Genomic DNA, 24,356 nt, shown 5'->3' with positions numbered 1-24,356 from the left:
TAGAAGTGCTTAGAATCTTATTTTTATTGCCCATATTCTAAAATTTCATAATCATATGCTCTGGGGTGGGTCTTTTTTTTCATTCATTGTGCTGGGCACTTGGTAGGACCTTTCACTTTGGAAGTTCATGCTCTTCAGTTGTAGAAAATGTTCTTGTATTAGTCAAAAACAGACTTCCTAGATTGATCCTTTAATTTTCTTATCTTTTCTCTCTTATTTTCCATCTTTGGTTTTTCTCCATTAACGGATGATTTCCTCAACTTTATCTCCTTGGCCTTCTAGTCAAATGGTTTAAATAAAACCATAACTAAATAATCATATAGAACCATATATAAATAAATAATTATATTTTTAAATTTCCAAGAATCTTTGAGAATCTTTGTGGTTCTCTAATTATTCCTATTTTATAGTATACCATTCTTGTTTCATTGATGCAGCTCCTTCTCTAACCTCTCCTGGAAGGATATATATTTAGAAGATAGTAATTAGAGGGTTTTTTGGTAGTTACATTTTAAAGTTTTCTTCTTTTACTTGGGGCTCTTCAATTTCTCCAAATCCACCAATTTCCTGGCAGGTGGTGGGGGTGTGGGTGGGAGGCAGATGATTCCTACCTGCTTAAGAGCCACGTGATAGAAGAGGACTAGAAGTCTCAAGAGCCTCACCATTCAGTATGCAGACAATCCCTTCATCTCCCTCTTCTCAGTATAACGTTCCTTTCCCATCTGCTGTCATTTTAGATGCTTACCTAGTATGAAGGTCGGTTAAGCATTCTAACATTCTGGTTCAATTTTTTCCCCAAAATAAAAATTCATCTCTTGTCGGGGTGGGTGAGACTTAACTGATTGTTGCAAAGAATGGGGATGGTGACTTTTAGGCCCAGTTATCCCTGAAAAGACTTTCAATAGTCCTATTTTCAGCCCAAGCCTGACATCCACCTTCAGATCCAGAGGTGAACTCTAAGTTTTGTAGGTTTCTGTGATGCAAACTGGCTTGCTTCTATGTAGTACCTGCTTCTATAGATACTATTTTATAGGCACTGGAAATATTGGGTTGGCTAAAAAGTTCATTCGGGTTTTCCATAAGATGTTACGGAAAAACCCGAACAAACTTTTTAGCTAACCCAATACAGTGGTGAACATTATAAAGTTCTCCCCTCAGGGAGCTCACCCTACCCTGGAGGCTATAAACAATAAGTAAACAAATGAATAAATAAGATATTTTCAAAGATGATAAGAACTATAAAGACAAAGCAGAATGAGGGGATAAATAGTGATATTGGATGGCTATTTTAGACAGGCTAGTCAACAAAAGTCTCTATGAGGAGGGGATATCTCAGAAGAAGCATGCCAAATAATTCTGGGATAAAGACATTACTATAGGAAATGGGAAAAGAAAGTACAAAGACTCTGAAGTAGGAAAGAGGTTGGTGCATTTGCGAAACAAAAAGGTCAGTAAGGGTGGTGGTTAGGATGGTGTAAGCTACAGGAAGAGTGATCAGAAATAAGGTCAGAGAGGCAGGCAGGACAAATTAAGGCCTTGTACATCAAAGCCCAGAGTTTAGATTTCATTTGAAGGGTGACAAAAAGTCACAGAAGGAAATTCAGCAGTGGGGGATGGTATGATCTGATTTACCTTTTTAAAGTTCAATCTGGCTACCATGGGGCAAGAGGGGAACTGAGCTAGGATGCTGGCTTGTGGAGGCAGTAAGTAGTAGGCAGACAGGGCATATTTTACAGATAATGCTAAACTACCTGAAGGTTTGAGGTAGGGTGTAAAGGAAAGATATTAAGGATGACACCTAGGTTTTTGGCCTAAATAATAGATGAATGGCAATTCCATTTGCTGAGATGGGAGAGGTCTAGAAAGTAAAATATGGGGGCGGGGTAGGAAAACGATCAACGGGGGTCCATAATACATACTCAATAAATGGTAGCCATTGTTTATATTAAAAATCATCTTCCATTATATGTCAATTATATCTCAATAAATTTTTTTAAAATCACCTTCTTTCTGGGGTTGTACTACTTCACTCTCCACAGATGATGACATAAACAGTACTGAAGCTTATTCCACATTTTATTTTACAGAAACTTTCTGGTTATATGAAATTAGAACTTAGACTCAATTCCTAAGTCATTAGACTTTCTACCTTACTACAGAGAAGAGAAAACAATATTAAGACCCCCCCTTACCAATATGCTAGTATTATAGAATTTGCTTTGAGGGCTATATCGACACTCTTTCACCTAGTTACTCACTAGGATTTCAATGATAAAATCAAAAAGATGCACCTTAATCCATCATTTTTATTTATTTATTTATTTATTTAAAATACCTTTTTTTTTTTTTTTTTTTCCGGTACGCGGGCCTCTCACTGTTGTGGCCTCTCCCGTTGCGGAGCACAGGCTCTGGACGCGCAGGCTCAGCGGCCATGGCCCAGCTGCTCCACGGCATGTGGTATCTTCCCAGAGCGGGGCACAAACCCATGTCCCCTGCATCGGCAGGCAGACTCTCAACCACTGCGCCACCAGGGAAGCCCTATTTAAAATACTTTTTAAAAATTTATTTATTTGGCTGAGCCGGGTCTTAGTTAAGGCATATGGGATCTTCGTTGCAACACATGGGATCTTTTAGTTGCAACATGCGGAATCTTTTAGTTGCGGCATGTGGGATCTAGTTCTCTGACCAGGGATTAAACCCAGGCCCCCTGCATTGGAAGCACAGAGTCTCAACCACTGGACCACCAGGGAAGTCCCAATCCATCATTTTTAAATGCTTCACATTTATTCTGAACAGCACACACGCAGACACACACACACACACACACACACACACACTCTGAGATAATATATTTTTCAAACCTGATCATTTAAAAATTATTCAAGGACTTCTCTGGTGGTCCAGTGGTTAAGACTCTGTGCTTCCAATGCAGGGGGCCCGGGTTCAATACCTGGTCAGAGAACTAGATCCCACATGCATGCTGCAACTGAGACTGCATGCCGCGACTAAGAGTCCACATGCAGCAACAAAGATCCCACGTGCCATAACTAAGACCCAGCGCATCCAAATGAATAAATAAATATTTTAACATAAAATAAAATAAAAATTATTCAACATTAACTCAATGTGATTTCTAACCTGGTCCATTCCCCTCTTTTAACAAAAGGAGAAACCAAAGCCCAGAGGTCAAATAACTTGTCCAAGAGAACACAATTAGGAAATCATGGAGTGGTGTTAAATGCATAAGAAGAATAGTTGAAGATAAGGCTGGAAAAACAGGTCAGACATTAGCTGTCAGCATAAAGAATTTTTGACTCAATTCTGAAATAAATGGGAGCCACAAAAGGTTTTTAAGAAATAAGCTATACAATTAGAGCTATGTATCAGGAAGAGTGAAAGGTGGGCAAAAAGATAGGAAAAATAACTCACTCCAGGCAAAAGTGAAGAGGACTGAATTGACAGATGCATAAAGGAAGGAACAGATGCAAAAGTCTTTGAAGATTTAGAATCAAGAGCTTAGCTTCTGATTAGAAGCAAGGAATAAAAGAAATAACCAAAGATGACTTCGGGATTTTCATAATGGGTAACTGGAAAGAGTGCTCTCTTAATAGCTGAGATTGGGAAAATACCCTGCCGTATCCTCATAGCATTAGCGGATATTAATCTGTTTCCTAGATGTACAGTTTGCTTCCTCAGGAGACTGTCTGGGAGACAGCACTCTACTTCTCTTCTATTCACCATGATATTACCTAGCACAGGGCTGGACTGAGTAGCTCCAAACAAATATTTGGTTATTTGAAAGCATATTCTTCATTTTAACAAAATGGCAATCATATTGTTGCAAATGGATTCTAATGGGGAGCTAAAACAATTCTGAAAAAAATTGGTAGATAGGAAAATAAATTCAGAATGTGACCTAAAGAAAAGTAAGCATGAGAATGTGAACAAGGAGTCTAAAAGAAATATTAAATTTCTCATGGCATGAAGAATAACAAAGAGGTATGAGAACAAATCTTGGTACAGGTCCTCAAAAAGGCCATTGGGGAGTGGAAGTGAGCAAGGCATGGTATTGGGTTACAGATCTTGAGCGTAGGACTTCCTGGCATAAACAACCTTATTCACAAGAGGCCCAAACTATCAGTCCCTGCACTCAACAAAGCACTTCATTGTTCTTTTTTTAAACTGATAAATTAGAGCAACTGATGATAAAACAACCAATCTTAACTGTATCCATGTATTAAAAAAAATACATACACACAAACAAAATATACACACCTACTTGCCTCTATGACTCGTCAGGCCCACTCCTTTCCTTCCAACTAGAAATCTTAGAAGGGAGAAAGATAAAAGGAAAAGAGGAAGTAGGGAGGTTGGGGTCAAGAAAAAGAGAGAAATAAAACTGCAAAAATTCAGCTCACTCACTCCTGCTGGGCACAAAATAGCTGTGGCAGCAGAGGACCAAGCCATGCCCAGAGGATTAGATACCAACCATCTGGCAGGTCATACAGATACCCTTTTTTCCCAAGTAGGCCTTCAAAATCACTAATGCAGCAATTTTCAATGTTTTCTTTGTTTTAAGTGGAGACCTTTTCTTCAAAATTCTTATATGGAAGTTCAATATAAAACAGATACAAAGTGAAGCTACTCTGGCTGGATGAAGCAAAAATGGAAACCGAAAGCCTCAGCTGCTCAGCAACCTCCCTCCTGGGGCCAAGCCCCTGAGGAGGCATATCTGTGAAAATCCTAGGGTTCCAAGAGATGGATTCGTCCCAATTTAAATCTCATAATCTCAGTATGAGGGAAAACTTTGGTTCATACTTCTGCCTCAGCTTTTGCACCTATAAAAACTAACTAACCTATACTAACAGCTTGAAAATAGACTAAGAGCCATACTAACAAACAGTAACAAAAAATTTGAATTATAAAAAATATGAAGTATTAACAATAAATTTCTAAGACAACTTGAAAAGCATTTAGGAAATAAAAATTCTAAGAATTTTGAGACTGGAACATAGGTATGCATAGTTTGATATTTAAGGCATCCTAGGGAAGTATAAAAAATGCTTCTACTGCTACAGTACTCCTCTGGGTAACAAAAGCCAAGAGGACTCTGCTTGCTCTAGGCCCCTAGTAGGATAATTTCCTTTTGTTGTATTCAAAATATACAGTGAAAGTAAAGACACAAAAACATGAAAGATATAAACAACTAGAACTTCTTTAAAAAGAAATCCATGTCCATGCTTTTAACTGCACTATATTTGAGACAGATGGCTTATGCAGAACAAAAAAGTCACCATCAGAGTGCAAACCCACCATGGTTAACAATAATCATAATAATTTTCATGCTTACTGTGGATTATAACAGATCCATAGGCTTTATGTACATTATCTCATTTGTTGGTTCACTGTAAAGATCAAGATAGAATTAACACTACCTTTTACATATTAGAAAACTTAGCTGACAGCAAAGAATATGATTTTTTATATAAAAGGGAAAGGTGTGTCATTCCTGAGCAAAAGAGATAGGCTAAGAAAGTAGATCAAGGTGACATCAGAATAGGAATGGTATTCATCACACCACCACGTTTCTAGGCTGAAACACATATATATTTAGTGAAACAAGAGCAAAGATGTACATGGACTGTAGGCCAGGATGTCCAATATAGTAGCCACTAAGCTTCATGGGGTAATTTAAATTTAGTTCGTTGTTTGTACTAGCCACACGTCAATGCTCATTAGCCACATGTGGCTATTGGACAGCACAGATAAAGAACATTTCCATCATTTCAGAAAGTTCTATTCTATTCAACAGCATTACTCTAGCAGAAAACCCTTGAATGTATTAAAAACAGCTGCAGGGACCTCCCTGGTGGTCCACGGGTAAGACTCTGCACTCCCAATGCAGGGGGCCCGGGTTCGATCCCTAGTCAGGGAACTAGATCCCTCATGCATGCTTCAAAAAAAAAAAAAAAAAACAGACCCTGTATGCCGCAATGAAGATCCTGAGTGCCGCAACTAAGATCCAGGGCAGCCAAAATAAATAAATGAATAAATTTTTTAAAAAAAGACAAAAAACAGCAGCAGACCCTCAACAAATGCTTGGTGAGTGAATGAATGATAAAAGACAGACGGGATGCAATGAGACATTTAAAAAACTAGCCAGAGGAAAAGAAACTAATAATAATAGCTAACATTTACTGGGCACTTAACACAAGCCAGGTGCTTTATATGGACTAAATTAATCCTCAATAACAACTCTATGAGGGATTTACTGTAATTTACCTCATTATAGATGGGAAAACTAAGGATCTCAGAGGTTAAGTAACTTTCCCAAGATCCACAATTTGAATCCAGGCAGCTTAATCTAGAATCTAGAGCCTGTTTTTAATCATTATACTATACTATTCTACTTCTTATATAACAATTATATTTTTATTTTTTTTTAGATTTTTTTGATGTGGACCATTTTTTTTTTTTTTTTTCCTAAGTCTTTTAAGTTTTATTTAAATAACCTCCAGTGAGAAGAGAGTGGGCCAAATACTACCCCTTCCTTGTAATACCATTTCACCAAGACAGAGTGAGCACAGCCTGCAGGCAGCCTGCAGTGAGAGCTGGGGTGCCTCTCAATGGGGGTGGCCACGACCTCGGCCCCGGCCAGCAGCTGGGGGAACATCCACTGTGGAGCGAGGGTTCTTGATGGTTTCATCTACGGACACAATAAGGCACGCAGCCTCAGAGGCTGCAGTCAGGGCATTGATCCGCACCATAGCTGGCTCCCACACGAAGGCCTCAAAGTTGTCAGCAATGTCCTCATTGTTGATGTCCACGCCATACCACATGCCCCCCTGGGCGTGCCGAGCCCGCAGCTTGTTGAGGATGTTTGTGGCATCAAAGCCAGCGTTGTCACACAGCTGGCGTGGGATAATTTCCAATGCCTTGGCATAGGCCCCAATCAATAGCTGCTGTTTTCCTGGAATGGTCCTTGAGTAATCTCGCAGGTACTTGGAGAGCTCCATCTCAATGGCGCCGCCACCAGCCACCACTGAATCATTCTTGATGGCCCTTCTGACAATCATGATGGCGTCGTGCAGGGACCGCTCTGTCTCCTCCATAAACTGCTCAGCGCCACCACGGAGAATGATAGTACAAGTCTTGGCCTTGGGGCAGCCTTTGAAGAAATTGTACCTCTCGCCTCCAATCTGGGTCTCTTCAAAGACCTGGCAGCGGCCCAGAACATCTGATGACAGAGCGTTCACACTGGTCTGGATGGAGCCTCCGCAAGCCATCATTGTCCTCTTCAGGTCCTCCTCCGGCACTCGGCCAGCACAGAACATGTCCCTGTCAGCAAAGTATTGGGTGGCCACGTCCCCAATGGGGAGTTTGGACAAGACGACTTTGGCTCCGGAGTGATGGATCCTCTCTAACTTGTCATAAAGAATGTTCCATTCAGCATCAACGATTGCCTGATAATCCTCAACTGTGTGGACTCTGATTTCCGCATTATCCTTCTCAGCTTTCAGCTCGAGCTCAACATTTAAAAGGGCAATCATTGGATTATGGTACTTTTTGGGTTGCATTTCAAACCCAGCATAAGAGAAAGTCTTCTTGAATGCAACACCAGCTACAAGCTGGGACTCCTCTAGGGCTCCACCCTGAACCTTCTTGATTCCAATCATTTTAAGCTGCAGCAAGTCATCGAGCATCATCACCGCATCCACCACCATCTTAGCGAAGAAGGCTTTCTGCTGGGAGATCAGCTTGGAGCTCAGAGCAGTCACGGCACATTTCTCTAGCAGCTTCCTCTGCTCCACTTTATCTTCCTTCTTCACAGTGACGGCAATCTCTTTGATCTTGTTAACCGCCAACTGAGTGGCAGTGCGGAAAGCTCGGATGATGATCTGTGGGTGCAAACCTTCCTCCACATAGGGTTTCACCTGCTTCAGAAACTCTGCAGCCAGCAGGGTCACTGAGGTGGTGCCATCACCGACCTCAGCATCTTGGGATTTGGCAATGTCCACTAAAGTCTTTGCTGCAGGATGGACAACATCAAGGAGTTTCAGAATTGTGGCCCCATCATTAGAAATTGTTGCTTTGCCTCGGCCATCCACAATGAGCTTGTCCATACCACGGGGGCCCAGGGTAGTTCTTACAGCCTCAGCAATCACCTGGCAGGCACTGATGTTACTTACAAGCTGGGGGATGCCTTGGGAGCTATCAGTCCCCTCTTTCAACAGGATAACTGGTGTGGGCATCATTTTGGAAGCCTATTCAGTGTCCCGCTGCTCCTCTTCTCTGCGCCCGGGCCGCCCCGATGTGGACCATTTTTAAAGTCTTTATTGAATTTGTTAAATATTGCTTCTGTTTCATATTTTGGTTTTTTGGCCATGAGGCATGTGGGATCTTACCTCCCCAACCAGGGATCGAACCTGCACCCCCTGCACTGGAAGGCGAAGTCTTAACCACTGGATCACAAGGGAAGTCCCTATAACAACTATATTTTTAAATTTTGCTGTCATGGAATAAAATTTGTTTAAAGTCAATCTTCCCATGCAATCACCAGTCAAGTTCATAGTGAAGAGAATAAAAAAAAAAGTGGTGAATAAAAAAGACTGGCAGGAAATACGCCAAACGTTAACATTAGTTTGATCCCTAGATGCTGCGATTAAGGAAAATTTTTATTTTCCTGTTTTTGCTAATTCTATTTTCTAAATGTTCCATAGTGATGATGTATCCCTTCTGCAATAATAATAAGACAATAAAAATACTACTTTTTAAACAAGATGAAAATATAATCAGCTTAAGAATTCCTAAGCAGGGACTTCCCTGGTGGCGCAGTGGTTAAGAATCCGCCTGCCAATGCAGGGGACACGGGTTTGAACCCTGGTCCAGGAAGATGCCACATGCCACAGAGCAACTAAGCCCATGCACCACAACTACTGAGCCTACGCTCTAGAACCCGCAAGCCACAACTACTGAGCCTATGTGCCACAACTACGGAAGCCCACATGCCTAGATCCCGTGCTCCACAACAAGAGAAGCCACCAAAATGAGAAGCCTGTGCACTGCAACGAAGAGTAGCCCCTGCTTGCCACAACTAGAGAAAGCCTGTGCACAGAAACGAAGACCCAATGCAGCCAAAAATAAATAAATAAATTTATTTTTAAAACAATTCCTAAGCAGAACATCAAATCAGGACTCAACCATCCCACTCTCATCCCACTCTCAAACATTGTAGATGCCCCCTAACTGATCTCTTGGCTACCAGTCTCCCCAACACTAAACCATTCCACATTTGCCACCAGTTACCCTCTGTCATCTAGTCCCTGCTCAGAATCCAATACACAAAGCATAAAATAAAATATTCTTGGCTTTATGCAAAACACTTCTGAACAGTCTGGCCCAATTCTACCTTTCCATGTTTATCTACCAGTACTATCCCATCAAATCCCCTAGGAGAGGCATGATAGAAAGAGTTCTTCTAGAAGCATGGTAGAAAGAGCCCAGACCTCAGAGTCACAGACCTCAGCCAACACATAATCTCTTGGCCTCAGTTTCTTCAAGGGAGAATCCTTGTGAAGATTAAATCTTTTAATAGGTAAAGCATGCAGCATACGACAAAGACTTCAAGAAATGGTGGTTTTCTCGTTGTTATTATTAGTCCAAAAAAAATTTTTTTTCAATCTGAAAGCAGTCGTCATTGTTAATTAACTGACCAGATCACAAAAATAATCATCATAGGTATCTTAGTTCATCCTTCTAACAAGCTGTTGATCTGGTCCTCCCTGTTGCCAGCAACTCCACCTTCTACAAAATGGGTGGTCATTTTCTTCATTCCACCTCACGGAGAAGATAATTTGAAGGGTCACAGGAAGTTGTTTGCTTCTTTGAAGCATCTTCCAATGGTATAGGTCTCATAAATAGGATCCTCCATGTAGATAATGCCATATTTACCAAGAGATCAGGCAATCAGTGTATTATCTGTCAGGGCAATTTGCTTCTTGTTGATTTTGCCATAACCACACCTGAATTCATTTATTGAGTGCAGGTTCGGTTACCCCCACTAAATATATGGTTCCACAGTCCTCAGCATGTTAAATGGAGCTTTGTTGATCTTAACAAAGGTGCCATTGAAGACTTGGCAAAGGTAAGGAGCTGTAACATCTTTCAGACCTTTGGGCTCACACCACTGATACCTCTGATCCTGATGACAGATGCCAATTTGGGTTCCACAGGTGCATAGAAGTTGCCAGGTTTTCTTACCATCCTAGCCATTAGAATCTCAGTTCTGTACATCTGCCTATACTCTTTGTGATAGCGCTTAGCTTCTTCATAGACAAGCTTCATCCTTGCCTTTTGAAGCATCTTTTGGGCAAACTTTTTCCTCAGGCACTTGGTCTTCAGCTCTGCAAAATTCCTTTACTTTTTCTTAAGGGTTTCTGGCACAGCAGGAACATTATTTTTCTCCTCGCCCGCACCCTCCATAACCAAATGGGTTTTTAATTCACTGACTCCTCAAAAAGCTTTGCGCTTTTACCTCTGTGCTTTATTTATTATTATTATTTTGCTCCTTTCTGAGTTTCTTCGCTATCTTCTAAAATCCTATTAAAATTCAAGTTCCAGGGACTTCCCTGGTAGTCCAGTGGTAAAGAGTCCGCCTTGGGACTTTCCTGGTCATGCAGTGGTTAAGAATCTGCCTGCCAATGCAGGGGACACAGGTTCGAGCCCTGGTCTGGGAAGATCCCACATGCCGCGGAGCAACTAAGCCCATGCACCACAACTACTGAGCCTGCGCTCTAGAGCCCGTGTGCCACAACTGCTGAAGCCCGTGCGCCTACAGCCTGTGCTCTGCAACAAGATAAGCCACCACAATGAGAAGCCGGCACACCGCAACGAAAAGTAGCCCCTGCTCGCTGCAACTAGAGAAAGCCCGCGCGCAGCAACGAAGACCCTATGAAGCCAAAAAAATAAAATAAGTGTTCTCCTTAAACTGAAACTAAATCCTAGTCTTTAAAACAAACAACAAAAAAGAATCCGCCTTATAATGCTGGGGATGAGGGTTCGATCCCTGGTCAGGGAACTAAGATACCACATGCCACGGGGCAACTAAGTCCGTGAGCCACAACTACTGTGCTCGCATGCCTCAACTAGAGAGCCTGCGTGCCGCAAACTACAGAACCCACGTGCTCTGGAACCCGCGCACCACAACTACAGAGCCCACGCGTCCTGGAGCCTGTGCACCACAACTAGAGAGAAGCCCATGAGCTGCAAGGAAGATCCCACGTGCTGCAACTAAGACCCGATGCAGCCAAAAATAAAATAAAATAATAAATCTTCAAAAAAAATTCAAGTTCCAGGTTGAGTCAACCTCCTCCAAGAAAGCTTTGCTGACTCTGCCAAGCTAATATGATCTCCGACTCCTTTGAAATTCTATATGACTTAAGAGTTTACCCAAGTGGTAGCATCCTGGCTGATTTTATTAGTTCTCTTTTCATGTATGTAAGTCCTAGATCTCCAATTAGAGTGCAAATTCCTTGCTAGCAGACATTCCATTTTACGTATACCTTTTTGATGTCTGACATCACTAGGCATATACTAGATGCTCAAAAAATTGTTAATCTGATTTGTGGGTAGGGAAAAAAGTCATAATAAAATTACTGGGACTTCCCCAGTGGCACAGTGGTTAAGAATCTGCCTGCCAATGCAGGCGACACGGGTTCGATCCCTGCTCCGGAAAGATCCCACATGCCACGGAGCAACTAAGCCCATGCACCACAACTACTGAGCCTGCACTCTAGAGCCCGCAAACCACAACTACTGAGCCCGCGCACCACAACTACTGAAGCCCATGTGCCTAGAGCCCATGCTCCGCAACAAGAGAAGCCACCGCAATGAGAAGCCTACACACCGAAACAAAGAGTAGCCCCAGTTCACCACAACTATAGAAGGCCCACGCACAGCAATGAGGACCCAACACAGCCAAAAATAAATAAAATAAATTTATTTTTTAAATAAATAAATAAAATTACTGGCTGAACATTTTTGTAGTGGACTAGGAAGCCAATAATTCTATACAAAGGTATAAAGTTTCAATTAATCAGTATAATCTAATTCCATAATTTTCTACCACTGACCACACATGTAAGTCATACTTAAGTTATATGATTTCTCTTTAGTCCAATATAAATATTAGCCTTAAACAACCCTAAGTAAATTGCACTTTTAACTTTTCCAACTCTCTTACACATATGCCCTACTTTAATAATATATTGACTTAAATTTTCTTATTTGGTTTCATTTAGAAATATACTCCCCTCACTAAAAAGTCAAGATAGGGGGCTTCCCTGGTGGCGCAGTGGTTGAGAGTCTGCCTGCCGATGCAGGGGACACGGGTTCGTGCCCCGGTCCGGGAGATTCCACATGCCGCGGAGCGGCTGGGCCCGTGAGCCATGGCCGCTGAGCCTGAGCGTCCGGAGTCTGTGCTCCGTGGTGGGAGAGGCCACGACAGTGAGAGGCCCGCGTACGGCAAAAAAAAAAAAAAAAGTCAAGATAGGGACTTACCTGGTGGCGCAATGGTTAGGAATCCTCTTGCCAATGCAGGGGACACAGGTTAGAGCCGGGGTCTGGGAAGATCCCACATGCCGCGGAGCAACTAAGCCCTTGCGCCACAACTACTGAGCCTGTGCTCTAGAGCCTGCATGCCTAGAGCCCATGCTCCGCAACAAGAGAAGCCACCGCCATGAGAAGCCCGCGCACCGCAACGAAGAGTAGCCCCCACTCGCCGCAACTAGAGAAAGCCCGTGCACGGCAAAGAAGACCCAATGCAGCCAAAAATAAATAAATTTATTTTTTAGAAAAAGTCAAGATAGAGTGAGAAAGATTCATATACAGTAACCCCTTGGTATCTGCAGGGCATTGGTTCTAGGACCACCCCACCCCCTACCCTGTGAGGATACCAAAATCCACAGATGCCCAAGTTCCTTATATAAAAAGGCATAGTATTCACATATAACTACACACATGCATATACTCCCATATACTTTAAATCATCTCTAGATTACTTACAATACCTAATACAATGTAAATGTTATATAAATAGTTGTAAATACAATGTAAACAGTTGCTAGGCACAGCAAATTCAAGTATTGCTTTTTGGAACTTTCTGGAATTTTTTTCCCAAATATTTTCAGGCTGTGATTGGTTGAATCTGTGGATGCAGAACCTGCCGATAGGGAGAGCTGACTGTACTAATTACTAGAAAGTAATGATTATATAACCTTATTATACATACGAATAATTCTCCTTTAAAAAGGTAAACTATGTCTCCTCAAGTGAGTGCTAACAGTTAAGAGTAGATTGCCTGGGGGCATAATTTTATTTTTATTTTCACTGATTTAATTATGATTCCTCCTAAACCAATTTAAGAAAATTAAATAACCACTAAAATCATCTCTCTTGGATAAATTACCAATTCAGCAATAGGTAACAACAGTTCTAATGAGCTGCTACTAAGAGTAAAGTAATTTGAGAGACATAAGGAAGTTGCTTTATTTTTTAAAAATATTTTATTTATTTGCTTTGTTTATCTGGCTGTGCTGGGTCTTAGTTGCGGCACGCAGGATCTTTTAGTTGCAGCATGCGGGATTTTTAGCTGTGGCATGCGAACTGTTAGTTGCAGCATGTGGGATCTAGTTCCCTGACCAGGGATCAAACCCAGGTCCCCTGCATTAGGAGGGCGGAGTCTTAGCCGGTGGACCACCAGGGAAGTCCCAAGTTGCCCTATTAAATGCAGTTAATTACCAGAAAATTAAGTCTCAGTAGCTAGAAAAAGACCTAGAGCACAGCTAAATCCCAGCAAGACAGATTTAGCATGAAATCTTGAATCCCTCTTTTCAGCTTTTAATACTATTCTAACAAGTCTCCAATAATGTTTCAGCTTTCTCACTGATCCCCAGAAGGAAGGAAAAGCCATTACCTAAGGATGTTGGGATGGGAGAGTCTATTCATGAGCTGCACTTCTTTCAGCATGTTTGCACGGTTACTGCTCAACGTGTTCATCTTAAGAGCCATCACCTGGCCAGAAGCTCGGTGGCGCACCTAGAAAATAAAATGGGACAAAAAAAGAGGCTCAAGGGCGGCAGCTATATAATGAGGTCAAAGCCTCCAGGTGTAGAACATGCCAAGATGTTTTACTGCCAATTTAGATAAAGTAGACATGGTAAGGGATGTTTTTCTATAAACTCTGATTACATTAGGATCTCACTTCCATTAACAAAGATTTATTCCATCGAAGACCAAAATTGTTTCACATTAAACTGGCTAGAAACACATTGTTAATAATACCTCAAGAAATCATGTTTTTAAAATAAAAAAAAAAACCTTAGGAAAAAATGGGGAAAATTTATTAGGCTGGTTTCTTAAGGCCAACATTGCTGAGTCTTAGCAAACTGAAAGGAAAAAGACTCTTTTGTGGAATTTTAATTGTGCACAGAAAAGATTCATGCATAAGCCTTATATAACACATAATGAACTATAAAACTGTCTTTATAGGACACTAAACCCACATCCTCAAAATCTCCCCCAAGCACCATAAAATGTATATCTATAAGAAAAAAACGTATTGCATGTTAAATATAGAAAGAAGGCAGTGAATCCTTTGGAGCTAATACTGTAGTAACCCAACACAAAGTACCTTATAATTATTTACACACACTCAAGTCAGATATAAAAACATGAGCCACACCACTCACACTATTACCCATATGCACAGAGCAAAGTCTACTTCTAAAACATTCATTCTCTGTAGGTTCAATCTATTTTACATATAAAAATATTATTTTATAATTTCAATGCACACTCAACAGGTTTAAAAAGAAACACAATACTTGCAAGAAAATTAACTATGTTTTCAGCCTCTAAATGTGGTGTCAGTAGTAGCAAAATGAGACTATCAGAGAAAATATTTTGCCTTACCCAAAAAAAGCTCAATTATTCACTTAGATATGTGTTTCCTACTGAATTATGAATGAGGCAGTAGAAAGTTATTAAGTACCAAGGACCTCATTACTTTCTGGTTAAAAAAAATTCATTTCAGGGTTTCCCTGGTGGAGCAGTGATTAAGAATCCACCTGCCAATGCAGGGGACACGGGTTCGAGCCCTGGTCCAGGAAGATCCCACATGCCGCAGAGCAACTAAGCCCGTGCGCCACAACTACTGAGCCTGCGCCCTACAGCCCGCAAGCCACAACTACTGAGCCCACGTGCCACAACTACTGAAGCCCACGTGCCTAGAGCCCGTGCTCCACAACAAGAGAAGCCACCGCAATGAGAAGCCTGCACACGGCAACAAAAAGTAGCCCCCGCTTGCCGCAACTAGAGAAAGCCTGTGTGCAACAACAAAGACCCAACTCAGCCAAAAATAAAATAAATTTAAAAAAAAAAGAATGATTAAAAAAAATTCACTTCAGATCATGCACAACAGGGACTTGCTATGCAAAAATGTCATCATCCTATGGACTTTCAGAGTATTGTTTTAGTATATTATTTCCAGTTGACCAAGTGGAAATTCCAGTAGAAATCATGACAATCTACTTAATTCTTCAATCTCCAGAAATTCTTTGACATGACAATAGCCCCAGAAGTTTAGTGTTAATATAGAACAGACATCACAGCTTATCTTAAAATTCAAAGAAACAATGCTTCAGAGTAGCCCGACATAAGAAGGGGAAGGAAGAAGCAAAACACTCAGAGCCACAGGAACCCTGAACAGAAGAACTGAGGCAGAACACTGGCTGTCTCTCCCCTCTTCTAGATCACTTAGTGAGATTTGGAACCCAACTCTCTTCCTAGTGCATCAATGATTCTGTTGTCATGTACCTCGTGATTGATGAAAGAGAAGTGGCTTTCCTTTTCAGATCCTGCATGGATAAGTTAAAAGAGACATTTATATACAAAGAACACACTGACAGTATTTTTCCAACTCTATTTACAGAAAACATCTGTGTTGTAATAAGCGCTCTCCATTCTGAAACTCACTCCTCTTTTTTTTTTTCATCATCTGAAAACTATCACTGAGGTTTTTTTTAAAAAAGTCTGCTTTTAAGAAAGTTTAATATTGGGACTTCCCTGGTGGCACAGTGGATAAGACTCCACGCTCCCAATGCAAGGGCCCTGGGTTCGATCCCTAGTCAGGGAACTAGATCCCAAATGCATGCTGCAACTAAGAGTTCGCCTGCCACAACTAAGGATCCCATGTGCTGCAATTAAGGAGCCTGCGAGCTGCAACTAAGGAGCCCTGGAGCCTCAACTAAGGAGCCCACCTGACGCAACTAAGACCCGGTGCAACCAAATAAATAAATAAATATATAAATAAAAGAAAGTTTAATATTAAAATAATGTGTGAAATTTAGGGATAAAAATCTGTTTCAAACTAATCATAAAAAACCTTACTGCCAGGCTTCCCTGGTGGCGCAGTGGTTGAGAATCTGCCTGCCAATGCAGGAGACATGGGTTCGAGCTCTGATCTGGGAAGATCCCACATGCCGCGGAGCCACTAGGTCCGTGAGCCACAACTACTGAGCTTGCACGTCTGGAGCCTGTGCTCCACAACAAGCGAGGCCGCGACAGTGAGAGGCCCGCGCACCGCGATGAAGAGTGAGTGGACCCCGCTCGCCGCAACTAGAGAAAGCCCTCACACAGAAACGAAGACCCAACGCAGCCAAAAATAAATAAATAAATAAATGTATTAAAAAAAAAAAACCTTACTTCCTTAAACAAGTGATGAACATGTCCATAACATTGTAGTTGTCTTTCATTTGCATAAAATATTTTTCTTCTTTCTTCTTAGCCCCTCAAATTCTACCTATCTTTGAAGGCCACACTCAAATATCCCCTTCCTCTCTGAAGTCTTCCTTGACTCTCTCTAGGAACTATTTGTGGTATCCCTCTTTATACTGCCTCAGAACAACATTCGGAACACCAGTATACCACTCACCACACAGTTCTGTACATAAATACCTCCTTGCTAGGCTATAAAGCATCTTGAGACCAGGCTCTATGTTGTATTTGTCTTTGTCTTGCAGAAGGCCTGGCACATCATAAGGTCACAGTGAAAACAACAGCAACAACAGTTAGTTAAATGATACTTCTAATGTACTTCCTAAGGACAGTGAATCATTTATTTATCCAGGTAATTTCTTTGGGGGGTGGTGCTTTTCTTTGTTTTTCTTTTTTTGGTGGCAGAGATTTGGGGGGGAGGATGCAAACAGAAAAGTAGTATAAGATTTGGCTTAAATTTTCTGGAGTTTACCATCTAGAAAGGGACAAACAATAAGCTATATGACTAGTCAGATAAGAAAGAGAATAAAGAATCAAATACAGCATGAGAGGTATTTATATGAATGTTGATGCACTTAGGGAAAAACTTCATGGGACTTCAGTGACACCTCCAAGAATTAACAGATTTGGATAGATTTTTTTAAAGTACAGAACAGACTACAGGTGATAAAGAAAAAAGTACCATCAAATTTAGAGGTTCACAGAATATAGGGAACCTGCCTAAATGCAGGAGGATCTTCATTCCAAGTTGTCAAAACCATGAAAATTAATTAGCCCTCAAATCTACTTAGATTTTCAGATTAAAGGGAAGGCCTATTTCTGCCTAAGTTTGTCCTCTACACATAGATCATTGTTACTACTACTAAGAGGATTCCCAAGAGATTGATATCTTTAAATATCTTTAATTTTTTTTTTAATATATAGAATTGCCATATGATCCAGCAATTCTACTTCTGGGTATATACCCAAAATAATTGAAAACAGAGTCTTGAAAATATATTTGTACACCCAAGTTCATAGCAGCATTATTTACAATAGCCAAAAGGCAAAAGCAATCCATCCATCGACAGATGAACAGATAAACAAAATGTGGTATATACCATAATGGAATATTATTCAGCCTTAAAAAGGAAGGAAATTCTGACACGTGCTGCAACACGGATGAACCTTGAAGATATTATATGCTACATGAAGTAAGTTAGTCACAAAATGACAAATACTGTATGATTCCACTTATATGAGGTTCCTAGGGTAGTCAAACTCATACAGAAATAATGTAGAATGGTGGTTGCTAAGGGTTGTGGGGAGGGGAGGAATTTGGAGCTGTTTAATTGGTACAGAATTTCAGCTTTGCAAGATGAAAAGAGTTCTGGAGAGTATAGCACAAAACCGTGAACTGAACTATACACTTAAAAATGGTTAAGATGGGGCTTCCCTGGTGGCGCAGTGGTTGAGAGTCCGCCTGCCGATGCAGGGGACATGGGTTCGTGCCCCGGTCCGGGAAGATCCCACATGCCGCCGAGCGGCTGGGCCCGTGAGCCATGGCCGCTGAGCCTGCGCGTCCGGAGCCTGTGCTCCGCAACGGGAGAGGCCACAACAGTGAGAGGCCCACGTACGGAAAAAAAAAAAAAAATGGTTAGGATGGTAAATTTTATGTTATATATACTTTATCACAATTATAAATAAAAGAAGGAAGGTAAAAAAAAAAAGAAGGAAGGTAAGGAAGAAAAGAAAGAAGAGATGGAGAGAAAAGAGGAGAGGAGATGTGAGGAGCGAAGGGTAAGGGAGAGGATCACCAAGGTAAGGAAATTACTACCTCTCCTTGACTTTTAAACTCATCTGATGCTACCACAGGATCTTCAAATCCACTTTCTAAAGAAGAGCATAGCAGAGTGGTGAAGTACTCGAGCTTTGGAGATGAGCAGACCGAATCCAAGTTTTAACACTTAAATGATTAGAGTGACTTCTCGTTGAAGTCTTCTGTTGTAAAATGAAGAGAATAATAGTCTCTGTCTCACATGGAGGATAAAATGATGTTGTTATGTTAGATAAACAAAATAATGTGTATAACATACTTAACACAGTGCTTGGCACATAGTAAACATTCATATAAATAGGTGTTGTTTTTAATAAAAATAAGAAACTATATGTTCATAAGAATTTAGCATATCAGGTGAGTTTGAGATGATATAGAAAATGTACACTTGTAATTTTAAGTAAAAACAGCAATATTCAAATCTGTATATGCCCCTGAGATTGCTTATTTATTACAAAGGGGAAAAGGTACTTTTACAATGGAGCGGTCTGGCGGCTAGCACTTAACCAAGGGATCTTATTTAGCATTACCGAAAGTAAGACATGCAACATTATCGAAAGTAAGACATGCAACATTATCAACCTTCTGATACAATGTATTATACTTGCCAAAATGTTTAACTCAAATTTAATTATAAGAAAAAAATTAGACATATTCAGAATATCTAAAATACAACTGGATGGTACTCTTCAGACAAAGTGTGGGGGAATATTCCACATTAAAAGAGACTGATAGTCATAACCACTGAAATGAAATGCATGAAACCTTGATTGGATTCTGGGTCAAAAAAAGCTGTAAAAGACTTTTTGGAGGCAAACAGGAAAAAAATTTTTTAATGGAATTATTTATTTATTTTTTTAATTTTTTTGCTGTGCCCTGAGGCTTGTGGGATCTTAGCTTCCCAGTCAGGGATTGAACCCAGGCCCCAACAGTAAAAATGCTGAGTCCTAACCACTGGACAACCAGGGAATTCCCAGGGAAATTTTAAATAGGGACTGTATATTAAATTATTTTACTGAATTAAGGTTAATTGTCTAAGGTATAAATAGTGATACTATGGCTTTGTAGGAGAATATATTCTTGGAAGATACATACTAAAGTATTTAAGTGTCACGATGTCTGCAATTTGCTTTCAAGTGGTTTGCCGGAAAAAATACAGAGAGATAAAGCAATGTAACAAAATATTAATAATTGGTGATTCTAGTTGAAGGGACTTAACAGACGTCTATTGCATTAGTCTTTCAATTTTCTACAGATTTTAAAAGTTTCCACGGGACTTCCCTGGTGGCGCAGTGGTTAAGAATCCGCCTGCCAACGCAGGGGACACGGGTTCAAGCCCTGGTCCAGGAAGATCCCACATGCCGTGGAGCAACTAAGTCCGTGGCAACAAAGCCACAACTGCTGAGTCCAAGTGCCACAACTACTGAAGCCCGTGTGCCTAGAGCCTGTGCTCCGCAACAAAAAGCCACTGCAATGAGAAGCCCGCGCACCATATACCCTGAGAAAACCATAATTCAAAGAGTTATGTACCACAATGTTCATTGCAGCTCTATTTACAACAGCCAGGACATGGAAGCAACCTAAGTGTCCACAACAGATGAATGGATAAAGAAGATGTGGCACATATATACAATGGAATATTACTCAGCCATAAAAAGAAACAAAGTTGAGTTATTTGCAGTGAGGTGGATGGACCTAGAGTGAAGGTCCATACATACAAAGTGAAGTAAGTCAGAAAGAGAAAAACAAATACCATATGCTAACACATATATATGGAATCTTAAAAAAAATGGTTCTGAAGAACTTAGGGGCAGGAAGGAATAAAGACACAGACGTAGAGAATGGACTTGAGGACATGGGGAGGGGGAAGGGGAAGCTGGGACGAAGTGAGAGAGTGGCATGGACATATATACATACCAAATGTAAAACAGATAGCTAGTGGGAAGCTGCCACATAGCACAGGGAGATCAGTTCGGTGCTTTGTGTCCACCTAGAGGGGTGGGATAGGGAGGGTGGGAGGGAGACGCAAGAGGGAGGAGATATGAGGATATATGTATATGTATAGCTGATTCATTTTGTTATACAGCAGAAACTAACACACCATTGTAAAGCAATTATACTCCAATAAAGATGTTTAAAAAAAAAAAAAAAAAAGCAGCCCGCGCACCACAACGAAGAGTAGCCCCTGTTCGCCTCAACTAGAGAAAGCCCCTCAACTAGAGAAAGCCCGCGGGCAGCAACAAAGACCCAACGCAGCCAAAAATAAATAAATAAATAAAACTAGTGTTAAAGATGACTTCAAGGTCTACAAACAAAGGAACAAACCACAAACTAAAGGTCAGTCAAGTGTGTGCATGCAGCCTGTAAGTAACTGGAAGTAACTGATAATCTTTCATTAGACTTTTCAGCCACATTCAAATAACAGCAAATACTATCATCTTCTATACACAAGGCACTGTGCTAGATGTTGAGAAGGCTCTTACAGATCAACATGAGACATCAGTTTGTCAGATCTTCCAGCAATCTTTGCCCCCAAATTGCAAAGTTATCTTGTTGCTCTCCAGCTTAAAATTCTTCAATAGCTCACCACTACCTGGGGAATAAAGTCCAAACTCCTTAACAAAATTTAATCCATCTTCTGCTCCCTGTATATTCCCACCATCTTCTCCCCTTACCTTTAGTTATTACATACTAATATTTGTAATTCTTTCCAAAGGTATCACCCTCTCCACACTTACTTGCCTTGACACATGCTATTCTCAATGCCTTGATGTAATCCTCAATCCCCTGATCCCTATCCCAATCTCCCTTCCAAATTCCCTTCAATTATTCAAGATATAAGAAACATCACTTTCCCTGGGAAAATCTTACTTTATTTCAAGGAAAGTTGGATGGCTCCACTCTGTTTTCTTAGTACTCTGTTCTTATTTATCTCTGTTACAGCACTTGCATATTGTATGCTGTTAGTCTACGTATCTATTTATCTCCCAATATACCTAAGGGCAGTTCCAATTCAAGGTGGCAACTAGGAAGCTCCTGAACTTACCTCCTCCCTGAGACACAGAATCTACATCTGCATATGGAACAATTTCCTATATGCCTAAGAGCAAAGACTGCCTTATTCATTTCTTTATCCCCAGAATAGTTATTCAGCTCCCCGCCTCCCCAAAACACACATTCTGACAAGCAGGACTTCTTCTTATATGGACAAACCTAGATTTTTGGCAAAAATTGTTAAAAGGTAAGCAGGAAAGAAAAGTATGGCAATTATTACATAACTATCAACAGACACTGGTAGACTCTGGAATAGAAAAAGCAGATTACAGGTTATATACAATCCTATGTCCATTAGCTACTACTCTATCCATTTTTATTCCATTCAAGTAAGCATATTAACATGCAAATGAGTGACAGTAAATATAGGGGTGCCTCTAATTCAACTCTAATTTATATGTTTTAAATTATTTGCATATGTTGATACTTTAACCATTTTAAATAACAAATCACATGCAATAACTTCATCCTTTAGCAGTGTGGTATGAAACCAAACTGAGAATCTCTTCTCTGGCAAAGTGCCTAGTATTTAGTAGTTGACTGCTCAAAAAATGTTTGCTGAATTTAAATGGATAACTTGAGTCGGGATGGTTATTTTCTAGAAGTGGAGAAAAGCATAAACCTCTGACCACCGCAGAGAACTAATAAGGGGAGAATTAAATAACAAAAAAAGGACAACAAGGTAAGAACTGTAACAAAGTAATTAATCATTAAATTAACTATTAGATGAGTGGCTTAGGACTTCGAGCCAAGAAGTCACAGTGAGTGTACAATAAGTATACAGTAAGCTGGTATAGCAACATTAGTATTAGGCAAATAAAGTTTAAAGCAGTAGTTTTCAAGGGAGGCTGTAACATCTCACTTCAGAGGGGTCTTTGAAGTTTTCAGGTGAAGTGTTTTGGTTATAACAACGATTGGAGGCAGGGAGTGTCGCAGGCCTGAGATGCTAGACATCCTGCAGGTACGGGATAATACCGCACAAGGAAGCATTGTTCCATGTCCAGTATGAAATGCAAATGTCTTAACAGACATTCATGTAAATAAAGAACATATTTATTATTAACTAAGCTTGGATTCTAACTCCATTTTACATAAAAACAAAGTCATCTCGCATAGTTTTAAAATATACTGAACTTCCTAGGAATGTAACTACCTGTAAATTGAGGAAAATTGTTTTTTTGTTTTGTTAAGAATATCATTAAGAACTGGTCAACATTTCAGAAGATCAGACCACCAATGGCAATGCTGCTTCTGAATCCCAATATAACACATCTGTATCAGAATCCATTTGTAGTTTTTATATTCATGGTGATTTATTTAGCCTTTATTAAAAAAAATCAAATATATAAATAAAAAGTGGGGAATCCTGGTGGTCCAGTGGTTAGGACTTGGCGCTTTCACTGCCAGGGGCCCAGGTTCGATCCCTGGTCAGGGAACTAAGATTGCACATGTCTCACGGCCAACACAAAAGTACAACATGGATAAACAAGAAGTGTGTTTTTGCTTTACCCACAAATAAAATTATCAATGTGACTACTCTGCCAACTTTTTTTCCTGATGGAACATTCCAGTTAAATGAACATTTAGAAAGAAACACTCTGATAAAGTTGGCAAAGATATATTATACCTCCTTGTTTTCTCTCCTTAATCAATCTGTAGTTTGTCTTGGCAAGCTATTCCTATTTCAGCTGAAGTTACCTCTTTCCCTTATCATATCACAAATAAGTCTGGCCTGTTATTACACTTTTATTCTAATATTCACTGGCATCTCTGCTCTTTAATTTTTCCCCTTTCGTGGAGTGGCTTTTGTCCTCTCTTAAAACTAAACCTGTCATGTTTAGGAAGGTAAAAGCATCTAACCACTTTACTATGTCTTCTAGCATAGTTAGGCCCCAAAATGTGTATACTGAAATCATTTTTACTAATTTAATTTTCTTTTACTTTTCGTTTATTACACAGGGTATCATGTCGATGTTATATAATTATAAAGCAATACTACCAAAGTTACCTATCGATTTCATTTCAGGGTAGTTAAGAGTTATGTTTTTAAAAATTGCTGTAATACCTAAATTTATAGCACTTGCTACATACTAGGTTCCGCTGTGTAACTGCTTTAGATGTATTAACTCAGTTAATTCTCAAAATAATTCTGTGAGATATGTATTATTAATATTTCCCATTTTACAGCTATGGAAACGGAGGCAAGGGGAGATTAAATGACTTTTTCAAAATGAGAGACCTAGTAAATGGCAGAGACAGAATTTGAACCCAGATAATGCAAAGAACATTCGGCCTGACAGGGTTGAAAACAAGTGGGCTAAGGAAAAAAGCACTGCGTGCACACTACATAATAATAATTTTGTCAAGAAATAATAATCATGATCTTGTATGTATCTAACAACATACCCTTATAATATACCAAACAAAAACTGACAAAATAAAAGGCAAATTTGACAAATCCAGAATCTCCACAGGATATTTTAAAATACCTCTCAGAAACTGAAAGCTTAAGCAGACAAGAAATGAGTATGGATATGGTTTTTTTAATAACAAAACTGACATGCTTGATCTAATCTTGTCCCACAAAGGTAAGTTTTGTTGATTTTTTTCAAGTGTATGTGAAACAATTTACCAAAATGCATGGATACTACAT

At 40.1% G+C, this 24,356-nt stretch overlaps 2 protein-coding genes and 1 pseudogene across 8 annotated transcripts in view; all 3 read right to left on the bottom strand.

Moving 5' to 3' along the window:
- Positions 1 to 24,356, bottom strand: part of TESK2 (testis associated actin remodelling kinase 2) — a 132,612-nt gene that overhangs the window by 56,325 nt on the left and 51,931 nt on the right. For 5 of the 6 annotated variants that reach the window (XM_033416510.2, XM_012539063.3, XM_049698782.1 and 2 more), the window contains exon 3: positions 13,973 to 14,094. The exons of the other annotated variant lie outside the window; for it this stretch is intronic. In XM_033416510.2, coding sequence (XP_033272401.1) covers positions 13,973 to 14,094 — 122 coding nt within the window. The remainder of the gene's footprint in view (positions 1 to 13,972; positions 14,095 to 24,356) is intronic. 6 annotated transcript variants of the gene reach the window in all.
- LOC117198762 (T-complex protein 1 subunit eta-like) lies at positions 6,491 to 8,311 on the bottom strand. Of its 2 annotated transcripts, XM_049698824.1 has the most exons (2): positions 7,863 to 7,924; positions 6,491 to 7,809 (listed from the first exon to the last, which is right to left on the bottom strand). In XM_049698824.1, exons 1-2 carry the CDS (start codon positions 7,922 to 7,924, stop codon positions 6,624 to 6,626), a joined length of 1,248 nt encoding a protein of 415 aa, XP_049554781.1. In that variant the 3' UTR covers positions 6,491 to 6,623. The 2 variants fall into 2 exon arrangements, with proteins under 2 accessions (XP_049554781.1, XP_033272417.2); XM_033416526.2 differs by having other exon boundaries at positions 6,491 to 8,311.
- Positions 8,608 to 13,966, bottom strand: LOC125961369 (60S ribosomal protein L7-like; annotated as a pseudogene).

The sequence above is a fragment of the Orcinus orca genome, chromosome 1 (assembly GCF_937001465.1).
Source record: "Orcinus orca chromosome 1, mOrcOrc1.1, whole genome shotgun sequence".
Taxonomy (NCBI): Eukaryota; Metazoa; Chordata; class Mammalia; order Artiodactyla; family Delphinidae; genus Orcinus; species Orcinus orca.
The sequence above is the reverse complement of the archived record's forward strand: the minus strand, read 5'-3'. Positions and strand labels throughout refer to the sequence as shown.

Excerpts from the sequence above, each read along its gene's own strand:
- LOC117198762 (XM_033416526.2), bottom strand. The coding sequence starts at position 8,255 with ATGATGCCCACACCAGTTATCCTGTTGAAAGAGGGGACTGATAGCTCC.